The sequence below is a fragment of the Gavialis gangeticus genome, unplaced genomic scaffold (genome assembly GCF_001723915.1).
Source record: "Gavialis gangeticus isolate Ggan-Ray unplaced genomic scaffold, GavGan_comp1, whole genome shotgun sequence".
Lineage (NCBI taxonomy): Eukaryota > Metazoa > Chordata > Crocodylia > Gavialidae > Gavialis > Gavialis gangeticus.
In genome coordinates, this window is record NW_017729032.1 from 69799903 (window position 1) to 69818370 (window position 18468).

At 42.2% G+C, this 18468-nt stretch overlaps 1 protein-coding gene across 6 annotated transcripts in view; it reads left to right on the plus strand.

Moving 5' to 3' along the window:
* Positions 1-18468, plus strand: part of ENOX1 (ecto-NOX disulfide-thiol exchanger 1) — a 653611-nt gene that overhangs the window by 431180 nt on the left and 203963 nt on the right. For all 6 annotated transcript variants that reach the window (XM_019524278.1, XM_019524281.1, XM_019524282.1 and 3 more), the window contains one exon: positions 7664-7897. In XM_019524278.1, the coding sequence (XP_019379823.1) occupies positions 7664-7897 (234 nt within the window). The remainder of the gene's footprint in view (positions 1-7663; positions 7898-18468) is intronic.

Genomic DNA, 18468 nt, shown 5'->3' on the forward strand with positions numbered 1-18468 from the left:
GTCCCTTCCAACCCTAGAAACTATGAAACTATGAAAGGGCACTGGGCCAGCAATGCTGCAGTAAGTGCCAGTTTCTGTGACAGGGTTTCCAGTTTCATTGGCATATTTTTGTAGTTTCTGTAGTTTGGCCTTAAATAATTCTACCTCCATACACACAAGTATTTACTTACCTCATTATGGGTCAGATTGTGATACTCTTACTCGTATAAAGTAACAACCAGGCTCCCCATCCTCCCCTTGAAAGTTCCATTGATTTCCATGAAGTTTCCCACAGAGTAAAATTGTCAGTAACTTGATTCACTGTAATACAGTATATGCTCCCAAGACCTTCTCTAGCTACTGTTGTTAAAAATAAAAAATCATGTTTCACACCTTTAATCTTGGTAAGTTGCAGAACTGTTGTTTTGAAAGATCTCCTTTATAAGACAGCTGTTTCTATATGTTTAGTTATTAAGCTGTCAAATATATTTGGATTTGCAAACTCATGATACAAATATTTTCAAAGTGACTGTCTCACCCCAGAGTTGCATGAGCCTTGGGGACAAGTGAAATTCATTTTTAGCAGAATTAAATAAACAATATATGTATTGTTCTCCCTTTTATTCCTTCCTTTTCTCTTCTCTTCTGTTACCGTTATACCATACTTTCATTCACTTCTTCACAATCTGCTTGTCCCCCATTCCTTTCTATTTCCTGATTTATTACTTCCATATCATGAGGGCTTAGTGTGGCCATTGACAGACAAATAAAAACAGCACATCTCCCAGCCTGGAACAAATTACATTATAGGAATCTGATCCCATGAGGTGGTAAGCACTCAAGGCTCTCACTGATATCAGTCAGAGGTGTATCGCTCCACCTCCCATCTACAAAGCCTATCACCTTGTCAGAGAAGAAAATCGGATTCATTAGACCTGGCTTACCCTTGAGAAAGCCAGCTTAGCTGTTGCTTATCACTTAGTTATCCTCTTGGAGTTTACAAATCAATTGTTTGTTGATATGCTCCAGTATCTGGGGAGAAGTTTCAGGGAGGAATTGGTTGAGAATGTGAAGGTGAAAGGTAACTTGAGTGACAGTGACCACAATATGATAGAGTTCAAGATCCTAAGGGGGGGAAGGAAAGAGAACAGCAGAATAAAGACAATGGACTTCAGCAAAGCAGATTTTATCAAGCTCAGTGAACTGATGGGCAGGATGCACTAGGGTTAGGGACAGAAATTACACATAAAACAGTACAAGTGAAACTGGTATAAACCTGTAACAGAACAGAAGTTTAGTACACATGGACCAGTTTCAAAATGGCCAAAATGGTTTAACGTAGTCCTGGATGGATGTAGTATCAGATTTAACTGATTTAGGTTAAGCCAGTCTATCAAATTTCTGTCCCAGATCCCCTCTTGGCTGTTAGGTCACAGTCCTCCAACATCCCAGGAGGCCTTGCAGTCTCCCCCCCAGCCCTTTTCTTGCAGGGCGGGTGGGCAAGCCTCAGTTGTGCCGTCTGCTGTAGACCTGGATACTGCTGTTCTCTGCAGTTATGCTGTCTGCTTTAGACCAGCTCTAGACCTAGATCTGAGCCTGCACCCAGCTCTGCACCTGGGCTGTCACACAGCTGAGGCAGCAAAGCCTCTGCTCCTTACTCTGTGTCCTGGCTGTGCCTGCCAGCCTGGCAGGGCAGGGTGTAGGGAACAGAGCCTCTCCTCGTCCCTGAGCCTTGATCTGCCCAGCTGCCCACCCTCTCCCCCACGCTCGGCCCGCCCGCACAGGTGAGAGATGGGAAGCAGTCCCCTGTCCTTGTCTCAGGGGGCTGCCCATGGAGGGGGACCCCCTGGAACTGGGACAGGGGACTGTTCCCCTCCTCCCACCTGTGGGGTTGAGGCTGGCTAAGCAGTGGCCAGACCACACTGGGGAGGGTTTGGAGGGAGAAATCCCAAAGGCTCCCAAAGCAGGGGAGGATGGGGCTTGGGGAACCCTGGGCATGTTGGGAGAAAACCCCTGAGGCAGCTCTGCCCATGTGGGCAGCTCTTGGTGCCAGGATGGTGGACTGCCCACCTGCAGGGGGAGACAGCAGGGGGTTGGGGGCATGTGGTGGATGGCCAATCAGGGATGGCCTGCCTCAGCAATTGCCTGTAGGCTGGGAGGTGTGCTCTAGCTCCCCACCCCCCACCTTCTGGCCTGGGCCAGTGCAGGCATCTGGCTGCCTTTCCTGACTGAAAACTCAGCGTGAGTTCAGTTAATTATCAGTTCAATCTGTGCAGCTTAGAGAGGCCTGCAAAGGTTGAATCAATTTCTCCTTGGGCTTTTGACCCTCTGTACTTAGCCTGGGAGGCAAGTCTAAGGGGAATAGGAGTCCAGGATAGCTGCCTGTGCTTTTAAAGGTGCAGAAGTCCACTATCCTCATGCAACAGAAGAATGGGAAGTGCTGTAGGAAACCACCCAGGTTAGTTAGTGATCTCTTCAATGAGTTGAAATGCAAAAAAAGGAATCCTATAGGAAGTGGAAACTAGGTCATTAATAACTTCTACACTTAGAAGTTCATCAGTAAGGCTGATTTGGAGTTGACTCCAGCACCCACTCAAGAGCTCTGGTGGATGTGAAAGAAGCTGGAACAGCCTTACTGGTTGGATTCTTGATCTGAAGCACACCTGGGTGGAGCATTTTTAGCCCTTTTCTTGTAGGACCCAGTACTGCAGCACTGTAAATGGTCATCAGTGTCTTCAGGCTTATGTCCTAATTTCCCTGCCTGTTCTCTTTCTGACACTCCCCTTCACTCTTCATCCTATCCTTCCCTCTCCCTTTTCCTTCATTCCTCTCCACTGTACTGCTGTCCACAGCTCTCTCCTCTTTCCTCTCTCATCTCTACTTCCTTTTATTTTGCATTCATCCTTCCTTCCGTAGTTCTTTCCCTTCTCACATTTCCCTTTCCCCATTCCTGTTTTTCCTATGCAAGAGAATTTTTGCTTATTGTTTCCAACCACATTAGGGAAGGGACAGAGGGCTTGGAGGGAGGAAAAAGAACAACAGGTAAATGTTGCTGCCAGGTCTATGTTGTATTGTCAGCTCTGATTTCTATGGGATTTTGCAGAATAAACTAGCACTAATCTGTATTTCAGCACTGCAGAGAAGGGAGGCCATGCACTGGATTGCTGCATGCTTTAATTTGTACTGAATTACTGTGTTTTTCTAACTGAACATTATAAATGTTTTGAAACATAATGCATTCTGAAATGGTGGTAGAAAATCATATTGTTAAAGCATTTCCCCCTGCCTACAAACACAAAAGAGACATAAAAATAGAATGTATAATTTGTTATAACTACAGTATACTTGTTATATGAGGGAGAAACCATGCCTTTGACATCTGTGATATAATGATGTTTGTCTATCTAATCGGTTTTATCTGTCTGTCTAATCTAATTTCATCTATCTGGGTATTTATCCCATGCTTATCACCATAGTACTTTATGCAATTATAAAATCCATTAAGTGGTTTAATTACTAGTTCTTTCACTTTTGCCCCCCCCATAGATATTTGTGAGAGGAAGAGGGGAGAAACTGTATTAGGTTTTGATTGCAGAAAAGGGAAATTGAATTGAGGTCTGTATTTGCTCTGCGAGTCATGGTTGAACTCCCTTTCTTAAGTTTTCATTGGGCACCTAAGTCCCTGGATCCTCCTATCTGAGCATCCTTTTCTCTATGTCCCAAACTGGGGACATTCATTGAGCCAACCCCCTTTTTAGCAGCTCCTGGTCATAGAAGGTAAGTCAAGTTATAGTGCATATACTGGATATGGAATGTGGAAATACCATCTTTTGTTTTTATGGCATGACAGTTTACTTCCCTGATGCTGTTCATTTAAAGTTAGGTTTCTGGTAAGTGACCAGAATGGTTTCCTTTGCTTTTTGCTGGATTCAGTTAGTGAGGACTCTCAGTGGGGAGAGTAAATGACTTCACAGGCCTTGCAGAGAGGGAATGCACTTCATAGGCTTTATGGTTCTGAAATGGTAGTTTGCACTATTGACCATTTAAATACCATTGAACATCTGATCATAGGATACAGGAAAATAATAGCCGTTGAGACTTCTGCAGACACATGTGCACCCACTGCCTCCAGTCACCCCAAGCAGCATATTGTAGGCTGGAATGCTGCCAGCCTGCAAGAGGAAACCCACACTTTCCTACATTTTTCTGAGACTTGCTCACAGCCTTTTCATATATTCTCACAGCCCACTTTTGGGTTGTGACCCACAAGTTGAGAAACACTGACCTAAAGCAATTTTGAAAATGTCTATATATATATTTTTGGAACACTCAGGAGTGGCTTTCCAGAGGAAGCCCTGTGAAAAACCTCCTGTCCATGGCCATAACGGGCACCAAACTGCAGAATGAAACTCAGGAATTCTACTTCCATATTCTATGATCAGATTACACTACTCTTTCTGTCTTCTCCCAAAACAAAGGCTGCTTTTAGCAATGGGCCCAGGGTGTGTGGTGGTGCAGCCACATCTGCCCATGCGGCACATGTACACTGAACTCTCTATCTACTACTGCAGTGAGGTGAGCTCCGCTACTGCAGTGAGTGCTCCCATATGCTCTCCACCCCCATTTTCAAAATCCTAGGTCAGCTCCAGATTACTTTGATTAAAAAATCAGCTTCTCGTTGAAGCTGGATGGGTACATTTTTACCAGCTATCCTTTTTTTTCTCTTTTGTTTTTAAGACTGGGAAGATATTTTGAAATGATCAGGAGTCCTTTCTGAAGAGCAAGGTTTTTTGTATTTCTGCGCTGTTCTTATATAGGCAGAGCAGAAGGAAAGCATGCCTGTACTCGTACCATGTGTTTGTGTCCTACTGAAAAACACAGCACAGCTGGGAAATCTAATTTTAGGCTCCTGAGACTTGGCACATTGACAATGTCCCTTTGCACTACTGATAATATACTTTTAGTTTACAAAATTAGTCATTAGAGGAACGTGTGCCAGGAATAAGCTTGGGGGTGATATTTGTCACAGTTACGAGGGACAGCTGTACCTCTGCTCCTCTTTTCTCAACTCTTCTTTCTTCCCAAACTCCCTCAGGCATGGGGCGTCATATCTTTGCCTTCCTGGGATGGACTGTCTCAGTCCCAGTGTTCAGCACATTCTAGATCCTCTGTTCCCTGTTCCTAATATATCCCATTAAGTTTGGTTTGTCCTTTTTGAGAATATCAGGGATGATCCTGCCTCGAGCTGAGGGCTGCACTAGATAACTTCACAGGGTCCTTTCCAACCCTACTTTATAATCCTATAAACTCATGACTGTTACTGAATGTGGTGACTGCAAACAGCCTTCTCAGGAAAAGTATTGTTTAATCATAACAGTTGGAAGAAGACAAAGCATAAAAGGAGAGCTTTTTAGAAGAGTGGTGCTTATCTCCTGTCTGACTACAGAACCTTGTCATGCAGTCCACTGGGATCCCCATGGGTCCAAAAATTGGGCAGTCAGTGTGGTGGCAGTGTTAATTGCTGCTGCCTCCTGCCAGATTTACAAACCAGCGAGCTGGATAATGTGGCCCAGCGTGCTAGATTGGGTGTACAGGGCTAGGGTGGCATGGGGCCAAGCCAAGACAGCATGGAGCCTAATCTAGGAGTGCAGGGCCCAGTCCAGGCTACACAGAGCCTGATCAGGGTAACATGGGCCCCACACATCTATCTCATGGGGCCCAAAGGTTGAGCACCAGGGTTTTAGAACAATAAGTAGTTTATATCTTGTCTAAAACATTACTGTCTTCCCTCACCTAAGCCTCCCCTCCTCCCCCCACCCTCATATCTAGGTGTATCTTTCTCTGCCCACTCTTTGAGGGACTTTCTTTTTTTATTTGGCCCAAGTTCTTTGTTTTAGGTTTTCTGCCTGGATTTGAGTTCCCCTGTGGAAGCTGAGCTACCTACCTCTCCCTGTCCATCCCCCTCACCCCCATTTGCTAGGCTAGATCACTGAACAGAGTGTTAAAAGTAAACCTTGAAAACAAGTAGCACCTTTCATTATTTTTATGCATCAGTAAATGCATAGCTTTCTGAAGCTGTCGTGGCTTATTCTCTGTAAGTGCAGCTGACCCCTTGTACTCATACATTAACACTTCCCAATATAAATTCTTACAGAGGCACTCCAAACCCAACACAACACTCATCTCTCCACATTCAAATCTGAGTTTTTCCCCTCTTCTTGTAAAGCCCAAATGTCAGCTCAGACCCCTGGAATAGCTGGGAGGGACAGGATCAAAGCTCTTCAAGGCATGAACAGACAATCAGCACAGTTGAATGGTAGTTCCCCTGTGGCTGCTGTTTAAATTAGCAATTGTTTTTCTTCCTGCAGTCTTTTTCATGCCACTTACAACCAGCCACGGATGTTCATAGATGTATAGCTACAGTTGAACACAATGTCCCCTTGCACTGGATCCACCCTGAAGGGCTAAGCTTGTCACATTTCAGCTTGCCCTGAGTCAGTGCGGACAAGGGTATCAGAGGGCTGTATGGGGCTGTTCATTTTCAGAGTTTCTGCAGTAGGTTGGTATAGAGAGATGTGTGTATGTCCCATGAAAATTAGAGAATTCTCCAATTTTTAGTATCTCATGGGGTTTTATCCAATATATACAGCTTTCCGCACACCATTCACTCAAATTTTTCTTGAATCATTGGTTCAGAACCGTCCAGATTACATTAAGATTTTCTTTCAGCTATTAAAGTATGCCTTGAGAAAATAATTCTGAACAAAAGATGATATACACTAGCAGCCAAGGTGATGCTATTAAACTATACTGTCCCAGTAGATTACCTTTATTAGTTTATCATTATTTATTCATATTATAATAGCAGTTGGGAGTTTCAATCAAGATCAGATCCCTGTTGTGCTAGGCACTGGGCAGCCCTGACAAGAAGAAAAAAACTAATTACAAACTCTTATGGTTTAGCATGTGCAGTGTTGACCCATTTATGAATACATAAGGTGTTTTCAAAAGTGGGACCTAGCTGTTATACTCACCCATAAGAAAGTATTGCTTACTTCTAATAAACCACTGCATATCTTTACAACCATTTTACATAATTCAAATTATTTCCTTCATGGACCAAAATCAATTATATATTTATAACTGCTATCAGATATATTATGTTTACAGTTATGAAAGGTTCAGTTTCAGTGGAGGGTGGGGTGCCATTTTGTCTATGGAAGAAGCTTTTGACTTTTATATCACAGCTTGCTCATTTGTGTTGGACGGGATTTCAAGGATTTCAACCTTTTGTCTAAATCGTCCTACCAAAATGGAGATATAAGCCTGATCCAAACATTCATAGGGTCAAGGGATCTTTCAAACTCCAAATTTAATTTGGATCCAAATTTTTGCAAATGACCTCTGTGCTCATACATTTTTTGAAACGCGGCTTAGAATACGGCCAAAATTTGAGTGTGTCTAGACCTAAATTTTGGGCCTAGCCCTTCAACTCAGCTACTGCAGCAATATGTGATTTACAAAGGATGAATGTACAGATGCATGTGGATCTTTGTACGGAGGCAAAAAGTCTGAGAGTTACTACAACAGTAGGGAGGAATAAGTGAATGTAGTTCAAGATCTTTTCCTAACTACATTAAAAACACCAAATAAAAATTGCAACGGTTCTGCTTGTTGGTTTCAGGTTACCGCATGAGATTAGGATCTAGCACGGACAAAAAAGATTCAGGTCGCCTTCATGTCGATTTTGCTCAGGCAAGAGATGACTTTTACGAATGGGAATGCAAACAAAGAATGCTGGCCAGAGAAGAACGTCATAGGCGCAAAATGGAAGAAGATAGGCTACGGCCTCCATCTCCTCCGGCAATAATGCATTATTCTGAACACGAAGCTGCTTTGCTGGCTGAAAAATTGAAAGGTAATGGACATTTGTTGGGGTGGGGGGGTTGTATTTTTAACTATATTATTTCATAAGAGCAGAAACCACCCAGTCATAAGAATACTGATAAAGACAACCTCATCATAAACAGACTACTAATTTCTCTTTAATATAATTTATTATTCATCCTTTTCCCTTCCATCCCCCAGCTACTGCTATGTATGATATGGTAGGCATGTACTTTTCAGCTATATGTAATAACTGTCCTTCTAGCAATACTTGCATTTTCATTTTAACAATGGGGTCTTAACTTACAAAACTTTTTACACTTCTTTCTTTTCCTCTGTTATGCATGAAAATACATAGTAAATAAATGCCTAACTTGAACATATAATCCACATCAAATAAGACAATCCTTTAAAATCATAATTATCCCTCTTGGAGTAATTAACATGACAACTTGTTACCGGCCATCTTTTATACTTAAGATCCAATTCTACAACCACGTTGAGTAGCGGTATACTTCCATTGAATTTAGTAGGATTATTCAGTGTGAATATTCTGCTTTATGTAGGCCCTTGTACCTCTTGGATCACTAGAACCTGAACATCTTTCGCTATTATATTTAGCGATGGGACTTACATCTATTGGAGGCAGTTCATTCTTTCATCGTCTCCTGAGGGGAAGAATTGCATGTTCAAGGAAGTGTTTTGTTTTGGTAGGGTTTTGTCTTGTTTGCTTGCTTGCTTACTTGTTTGGTGTTGTTCTGTGTACACATGCTGAGTAAGTACTACTCAGGGTAAGGCTTGAAGATTTCAGCCTCTAATAGTTAACATATAAATCAGACTTGGAATCAGATGGGAAAATGTAAAGAAAATGGCTCATCCCTTCCTCTTAACTTTGTTTCTGTTTTTATTTTTCAATATTAAGCTTTTAGCAGCTGTGGTTGGCATCCTTTCCCCTGAACAGTAGCCGAGCATCTTGCCTCTGCTGTGTGCCAGGTCATGTGAAAATATGGTTCTTGCTGCTGTTTCAGAATTGCAAATATCCAGATTAGATTTGGACTATCTTGCTGTCAATACACTGACATGTTGTGCTAACTATGAAACACATATTTAGAAAGTAGGATAAGGACAGTGCACTCTATTGTCTCTGCAAATATGGTGCCTGCCATGTATATTTGTAATTTATGCAGATACAATTCTAATATATATGTGGAATTAAATGCAGGGCACTATGAAATCACAATGGTCGGTTGCACAATTCAAATCACAACTGAGCAGCTACAGACTAATCTTACTGACTTGTCCACAGCCCAGGACAGTTCTGCTCTTTAAGTGCTTACAGATTCTTTGGTGGATCTGTCAAAAACTTTCTTTGCCTATTGCATAACTGCAATGTAAGACTTCAAAGAAAAATCACTGCTGCAGCCTCTTGGACCTGGCAGAAAAACTTTGCCTCTAGCATCTTAAACTTCTTCCCACTCATTTCCTGCACTCCAAAACAATATGGGGAAGAGGGTATGAAGAGCTACTTCATACTGGCGAAAAACAAAATACGTTGCATAATCCTAGGCAGCTGATAGAGTGGAATGTCAGCTAACTCTTACTCTGCCTCTGTCATCCTGAAATGTATTGATATGATCAGCGCTTAAAGTGCACTTTGGGAAGAAAAAGGCTGAGCAGAGGTTATAATAAAGGTCTGAAAAATCTTCCCCCCTTCAACACACACACACACACAACGTGGACGGCCTGCCCCCCGCCCCCAGCACAGGAACCTGTATGTATGCAGTTAGGAGGGGGGCATTACTGCACATGTGCCATACACAGCTGGGGGGAGTGGAGCTGTGCTGCCCAGCATCTCCCTTCACTGTGGGCATTACATGGTCAACTCTGTAGCACAGGCAACCCAGGCCCCCGAACACAGCTGGGAGAAATAGGCTGCTGCTTGCACAGCATGCATGATTGGAGGAGTGGAGAGCCAGGGTACCCAATACCACCCACCCACTGGGTTTATTGTAGGCAGCCCAGCTCCCCACCTCTCTCACATGCCACCTCAGCAATGGCACCTGAGCTCTCCCATGCTCTTCCAGCCTCACGCATCACCTGCCTTCAGTGCAGGCAAGCTCCCTTCTTTGCTATGCACACAGCTTGGGCAGTCCAGCCCCCTCCTAGCTGCTGTAGCAAATGCAAATGGGCAGGGGCCAGGCAGGAGCCTACAAGCCACAGGCTAACCCTTCTGTGGCCCCTGTGTTCTAAGTATCTACTCTGACCATTGCCCAAACCAGGATGCTACGCTAAATTGGTCAACCCAGTATGGTACTTATGTTCATAATAAGTTTGATGATTAATACAAATAAGGAGTCATAAAGCCCTGTGTGAACACAAGATCCAGAAATTGTTTAGCTGTGAGAGTTATCAGAATTAGCTGGAATACTCACTGGATAAAATGGCACTTAATGTTGGAACTCTGTATCTGGAAGTGAAGTCAACATAGTAGATTAAAGGATAAGAGAAGAATTTGTCAGGTGACCATAAGATGCTAAATTAACCCCAAAGAATTAACATATGGACATGGAACAGTCAGAATCAAAGATTTTGTCACCACCACAGAACTCAGATCAAATGAGGATCATTGTGGTTGGTGATGCAATGTGGCTTTCTGTGCACTAGCATGGGTTCCATCGTATTTACCTCCTGGGATTCGCATGCAATGGATATGATCAAAAGAATCTAGTTTTGGAGGAATATGAACCACTGACTTTACAGGCCTGGTACAAATGTAATGGGCACACTATAACAAACTGAATTTTACTAATATCATCATTTGTGCTCTAATACAGTCTTGGAACCCTAGTTATGAAGCAAGATCCCAAAGTGTACAAAACAGCAGTCCCGTACCCAGAAAGCGTACAGTCTAAACATAAGACAAAGACTACAAATCAATAACAGACAGATGGAGGAATACAAAGAAACAGTGAAGCAATATTAGTATGATAGACAATAGTCACAGCTCAAGAACAGCCTAACCATTGTCAGCCATCTGGAAATAACTGTGCCATCATAGACCTTGCAGTGCCATCCAGACAAGTCTTAGTCAGAAACCTCATCCTTAATTTAATTATTGTCGGTGAGAACTTGATTTTTGATAATATATTGATCTTGCAGGATTAACTGAAGAATATGATCCCTGTTGTAGAATCATAGGTTTGGAAGGAACTTCAAGGGTAACCTAGTCCACTCCTTGAACAAATACAGGATGTGCTTTAATCCAATGCCCACTTCCTGAGAGAAAATACCAAGCAACACCAATGGATTAAAACTGTACATTTCAACCTATTCTTATTATGCTTAAATCTTGACATAATATTATTTGGTTTCCCCATCACAAAAATATCTGAGCTCTTTTCAACTCTTCTTTCCCTCTTGAAGCTTTGCATCCCTAGCAGCATGTAGTGGAGTCACTCATCTCCTTTTTTGTTCTCAGGTTTTGTGGGCTGAATTCTTTTAAACTAAGCTAACATTAAAAAAAAATCTTAAATCAGTATGTAAGCATGTCTCTTTCAGTTACTGTGTTTTCTTTTCTCTCTTCCTTCCTTGGTGACAATAATGCCTCTTTTTAGGCTTAAAAACTAAAATTTTGCAACTGCACACATAATCTCATAAACACAAAGGATTGATCATGTTGCAGGTCTAGCCTGCAGTAGGAGGAACAACCTCTTCTCTTGCTGTGCAAAACATTTAAAACATCAAAAGTGCCATATGGAAGAGACCAATGGTCCATCTCATCTGCTGTCCTGTTTCTGATAGTAGCCAATGCCAGATGCTTCAGAGGAAGGCAAAAAAATCTCATAACTCACATAGTCGTGCATTATTGTACCATGGGGGGATATATATTTTTTTTGACCCCAGCTGGTGATCATCTTATACTCTGGAACATGAGGATTGATAATGCTTTCACATCTTAGCATTACGTATGGAATTGAAAATGCCATTTTTGCTGATACAAATGTTTTTCTGGTTCAAGGATGCTTGGCTGGCACATGGTGTATACAATAGATTGCTTTGTTCCATTCATAAGCAAAGACCAAGGCTGAGCCTTGAAAGAGCAGTCGGTGGCAGGATTCTCAGGCAATGCCCAAGGCATAACTAGAGGTTGGGTGTGTGTTCTTTGTTTTTCTTTATCAAGAAAAGAACACTTGGGCTGTTTGAACTCTAGGAACTGAGCTCTTGCTGGCATTGCCTGTACAGCCACTTGTTCGTCTGCTTTTAAGAACATCAGCCACTGCTATTGGAAAGGTTGTGGTGAGGTTTTAAGAACTGCTGTAACCAATGCTTTTGTTGTTTGGATGAATCTCTGCTGAAAATCAAGATCTGTCTGCCATGCTAGATGAAGCTTAAAACAGCTGCAAACACTTTTCCATGACCACTGTGTGCTCTTTCTAAGACAGTATCCAGATTTGTATTCAGGAAACAGGCTAGTGCAGTTGCTACTATGCTTTTTTCCCTGTTTTATCTTCTTCTAAAGCATTCAAAACAGTAAACTGCTCCATGAAAACTTTTAAATGCACAAGGCCCGATTCTCTTTTGCATTATGGTCCCTTTCCACCATCCTAACAGTGTATAGAGGTGATAAAGTCATCGTAAAAGTAATTTACTCCCATGTTAAAGTCCCTTTACTTTGCCGCAGCAGTATTAAATGCCTTAAGTATAAATGAGAATTGGACTTCTGAGCTGTAGGGATGGCTTGATTTAAGTTTGCTGAAACTACACATTGGTTTTCTGCACTGCTTCCCCATTACCAATATCTCTCCTAGGTTTCATGAAATATTGTGGTCACATTCTATCAATATCATATTTTGGTTGGACCAAAGTATTGATACAAGCTCTGTTCACAGTTTGAAAATGTTACCCACTGTCCCAAATTCCTCTTGAATTCCAAGCATTAATGGTTATTTCTGCTAAAATGGCAACATAATAACATTCTGCTAAAATGGCAACACAATAATCATTGCCAACAACAAAACTAATGTCTGTAATCTTTAGAATGAACTACCTATTGTAAAGAATGGGACTGGGTGCAATTCACATAGGTAAGTTCCACAACATTTAAGGTCTTGTGCTCCAGCACAACATAGAGCATGAGGAGACAGTAATAGTTTCCAGTTTCTTTCCAGCTTTAGTTCACATTTGAAGCTGCATCATTTTAGGTCAACCATTAGGGCTACGATTCCATGGTCTGACTTTTTATTTTTAAAATGAAAGTTTAAATAATGCATAAACTGATAGGGCTACCAATGGAGACCCACTCCAGAGACCACCAAGAACTAGCTCAATCCTTCACTGCTTTTATTTACATGCCAAAGCATGCCACTTTCTTTTCTTTCACAGAGCTCTACACAGCTCTGAAAAATTGTATTCTCCACATTCTTTTCCCTGTAAAACTCTTTGTGGCTGGCAAAGCCTGGATGTTTTATTTCTGCAGTATATCTGACATTAACCAGTAATTGTATTGATTAGCAAAAGCTTCATGGAGTTTCTTGTCCCTGAATGCCTGAGTATGTGGCTTCCAACACTGTTTGCCTATCATATTTTTATTTTAAATCACCCTGTGGTATCCATGTGACAGCAATGAGTATCTGACACATTGCTAACATCTCATTAGTGAGGAACACAGGTCTAATCTCAGACCTCTAATACATAGCCACTAAAATAGTGGGGGCCAATCTGCTTGGCAGGCATGCCACAAATTTGCTCAGCACCCTTCCAGGGTGCCACTCTGGGTGCTGACAGATGTGCAGCTCCCTGTTCTAACTCATGCAACTTCACAGGAAGACCCATGAGTTACAGTAATCCCCCTAACCCAACAGATATTTTCTGTTGGGGGTGGGGGGGGATCAAGCTCCACTTTGGAGGTAGCTGAGTGTCTGCAGTCTCCCTCCCTGAGCCCCCCCACCCCTCAGCTCCACTGCTCTCTTCAGGATGGGAGGGTGGGAAGGGAGGGGAGGGAGCTCTAGCTAAGGTTTGCTGGAAGTGGGGGTCGGGTGGCTTGGAGCCTCCGCCCCCATGTCAGCCTAGCTCTACTCTTAGCAGGGACTGACAGAAGTTAACGAAGGTGCTCCACTTTGGAGTGCCTTCATTTGAACCCTCATGTAATGAGAGTTCATTTGTTGCATGATTGCGCATTTTTAATGCACTCCATAGCCAGGCACTTCTGTCAGGATATGGCTGTAGAGCACTTTCAGGAGGCCATTCACGCAACAAAATGTCACTTCTGTAAGTGCCCCCTGATCCCTTTCTCCTACCTGATCTGTTGCTCTGCTTTTTTTGCTTTCTGCCTTATTCTGCTGGGTGATCTGCTGCTCTGCTTTCTGGTTCCTGCCCTATCTGCCACTATGCTGCTTTGTCCCCTTCTCAATCTGCTGTGTGCCATGCAGTCTGCTTGTGCTACTTGTGGCAGCCGTGCTGCAGGTTGGCAGTTCCTGCACTAGAGCATTAAGTCTAAATTGTGGTGAAATAGCCTGTTCAGAGGAATGCAAATTCCATATTTACTCAAATCCAGGATGAGGTCTCCCCCCCCCATTCCCATTCTACATGGGAGAAAAACCCCTTACCTTGAATTCAAGTATAAGAGGAGGGGTAGTGGCTGGGGCTCTGATTTTGGCCCCAGGCTGCTGTTCCCCCCACCATCTACCCCCTGCAGCCTCTCCTCCCCACCTCCCCAGCTCTGTGGGTACAGAGCATGGAGCACATACTGGCTTCAGCTCCTGCCTGGCCCTACAGTAGTGGTGGACCTACTTCCATGACAACTGCTGCTGAGTGGCTAAATGGGCACTGGAGCCAGAGCTGAAGCTGCAACAGGAAGGTAAGTGGTAGGGGTAAGGGAGCAGGTATCAGAGAGTACAGATGTCAGGGTGGTAGTCACCAAGTGGGCAGGTTGTAGGGGGGCACCAGGGGGCACAGGTGCCAGAGGGGCAGGCATAAAGAGGGGATAGGCAGTGTGGAGACGCAGATGGGGACACAGGAGCCAGGAGAGACACAGGCATGGGAGTGCAGACAGCAGAGGTGGTAAGTGGTGGGGGGGAGAGGTGGCAGGGGGCAAGATTCAGGTCACTTGACTCCCATACTGCTTGTCCCACTGCCACTGCTTGCCCTGCTGCAGTACTGGCAGGGACAAATTTAAGACGACCACCCAACAATTATGCCATGTGTAGACCAAACAAGAGGTGTGTGTGCATGACACTTTAAAGCTAAATGCTTTTGCATCACTTTAATGGTGTCGGTGTTTGCATGCCTCAGCAATGTATTGCATATTAATTCCAGCCTCTGTAGGAAATTCGGTGGCATAATACATCTTAAATCATTTGGGGTACAATAAAACTCCTTCAGGGAGTTTTAGTTTGCTGCCCCTACAGCTGCGGAGTGAAGCAGTGGGCTCTGTGCAGCTCCACAGCTCTGCAAGAAGCCCAGCTGGCAGCCTGACAGCAACCTGGGAAAGCTGGTTTCATCCAACAAAAGCAGTGAGTCTGATCACCCCTCCACCCCCACCCAGGGCCTGCCTGTCTGAGCTGTGCAGGGGCCCAGTGCTTCCCTCTATGGCCATGGTGCCCCCTGGGACTGCCTGTGCCACAGACATAATCGCCAACCCCCCCCCAGGGACCGCTCCGCTTGCCAGCAGCTCACCCTCCCCTCCCTGCTGGAGAGGCAAGTAAGTCAATGGGGTGTGTGCATGATGTGGGGGTTTAATCAGCCCTAAGTAGAAGCGGTGTTTTTTAAAACCCACCACTTCAATTTAGGGCCCCTGTTTCATCTACACATGCCCCTAGATTCTATACATGAAATAGATAACAAATTTACAAACTTTCCGTGCCTGGAATCTAATTGGTGGGGGAGTGGATTGCCTTAAATTTGAAGTTGTCTTGGATATGAGTAAATATGGCAATTTTTCTTATAATCATTGGCTGACCAAAACAAAACAAGAAAAAAAAAAAGCAAAATAAATATGTATTTCAGATAAAAAGGTTTAATTCAACATGTAGCATTTCATTTTGATTTGAGGGGAGTGTTTTTTACTATTTTTCATTGAAGTGGGGTTTGTGACAAATTTCACACAAATTTGTTAGTAGTTTAATAGTTTTAGTTAACCAAAATTTTCACTTTTTGATGAATAAAATGTTAGACCCAAACATTCTGGCCAACTCTGGTCCTACCTTGAACTAATTTAATGAAGCTTTCAACCTTGTTTCTGAGAGACAATCAAATATACGTGGTAAGAGTCTTATTTGTTTTGGTGAAGCATGGTAGCAAGTTCGCAGGTAGTTTAGAAATCCTATGTCATCAAGGTTTTCTACAGCAGAGTGTAGTTATTGTAGGCATCTGAAGGTAGCCTGCAGATCTTATTCAACAAGAAAAAATATTTGTCATAAGATGGGGTATTATGAAAATGGCCACTCGTTTGTTGAACTTTTCTTCTTTCTTCTGTCTGTTTTATATTGTTCAGATGTTGAGACCTTAGCATATTGTAGGTGGGAATAAGCATTAACAAATTCTCGTAATCAAATACATTGTTGTTGAATAGTTTCTGAGATGCATTGATAGATATTTGAGATTACAGTTGTACACGTTGGCATTTTTTTTTATGGGCATGTGTAACTCTGCAATTTTGTGTCCAGGACAACAGAGGCACAACTAAAGATAGGGTGAATAGCTTGACCTTCTTTCTTTATACAGAATGCCACTCTAATACTGTTCTATCAGGTGCACTGGAACAAATCTTTTTAATCTGTGTGCTTATGGCATTTGGGTTCCAAAGGGGAACCTTGAATACTATGATATTCCTAATTCAAGCACATCTGTACTGAATGCTGTCATCCTTACAAATCACTTCTTGCAAATAGGCCCTTTTGAAATAATGCATTTATCTTATTTTGTGCAGGTAGTCAAGTAGTTCTACTGTCTAACAAAGGCATGTCATCAAATCTGAATAACAGTTTTAAAAATATTTTAGGGAAAGGGCACAATAAACATCTGTAAATCTCATACAGTACTCTGTTATTTACTTCCCTTTTAACCGTGTTGTCTTTTTATGAGCACAGGAAAATTATTCACATGCTTTTCCATTTAAAAAAATGTAATTTGCAAAATTCAAAAGCCGCGTCTTTGCCAGGCACAGTATTATCCCCTGAAGAGAGAACAGATTGGAAATTTAAATAAATAGATGGCAGTTACAGTAGAGTGAACTAACTGGGGATGCATCTTGTACAGAATTCAGGTAACATCAAGCCTGACAATCTCAACTCTTGCATGGAGTTGAAATATAAACAACATTTAATTGCTTAGGAAATAGGATATTTCACTGAGAAGAAATCCACTCTGCTTTCATTATTGCTCTGTGCTTACAGCCAGACTTTTGAGCATTGCAGAAGAGGTGCAGTTATCCAGAAAGGCAAATCTAATGTAGTAGGGACTCAAATTAATGTAGACTTGCATCAGAAGGGAAATCAACATAGAGACCCTTTTAATCAAAGTGAGGACTGCCTCATTCAGTTGCTGATGAAAAGGTTCTGATACTATTTCTGTCAACTTTTTTTATTAGCAGAGTCAAGACACAGGCACATAATAGACATGTTTCAGCCTTTTCATGTCAAATGTCTACTTACCCTTCCCAATTTTAGATCATAATTTTTCCCTTCCTTCTTTCATATGCTGTTGTCATCTGTTGTAACACCATACATCTAGCTGGGATAGCTTCATGTAGAAGTTCCTAGCAGAAACTGTTATGAAGGCAGTGTTGCCTATTCAGCCATCTATGGCCTGATACCCCAGTTACTTGGTTGCTTGGCTTAGCTAGCAAGCCTTAAAAGAAATGAAATCACAGTAAGGCATATTCTGAGTAGGGTCCTGATCCATGTAATCTATATTACATCCATATGAATTTTAATATAATCATACTTGATTAAGTGTACAGCACTGAAAAATTATTCAAATTAATTATGGCTGACTAGGAAATTGAAGCTCACAGATCTAAAAGTTTGTAGTACAACTTTCAGAAATAGGGAGGAAACTCAATAACCTCATAATTACATTTTATTGGAAATAATGGCATCAGCAGGATAAGATAATGAATTTCTGTGTCTAACACAAAACACCCATCTCTGAAAGAATCCTCTGTGATTTGAGTCTGGAAGAAAGTGATTGATTAGACAGTTTGGAGGGATTACATTTTGGGATACCTTTCTGTAAGCATGCCTTTTTTCTTAAAATTAGTTTACACTGATTATTAATCTTTTAGTTTATAACCCAAAAAGAGTCTTGGATATGTTATGTCATTGTGATAATTCAAGAACAGCTAAGATGGATGTTAATTGTTCTTCAAAGGGAGCCCTTGGTACTGAGATTTGTGTTTAGTATGACACAATATGCAGCATTTAAACAGGAAAAGAAAGAGAAGTAGGGATGATTAGTAGACTTAAGACTTACATTTCTAGGTCAGTGGCAAACTGATGCATGCTTTATGAAAACAGTGTGACACATCTGTGGTTAAGTACACAAATAAACAGGGAGTACACTTTAGTGAGATATTAGGTATTATAAAGATCAAAAGATTAGGTA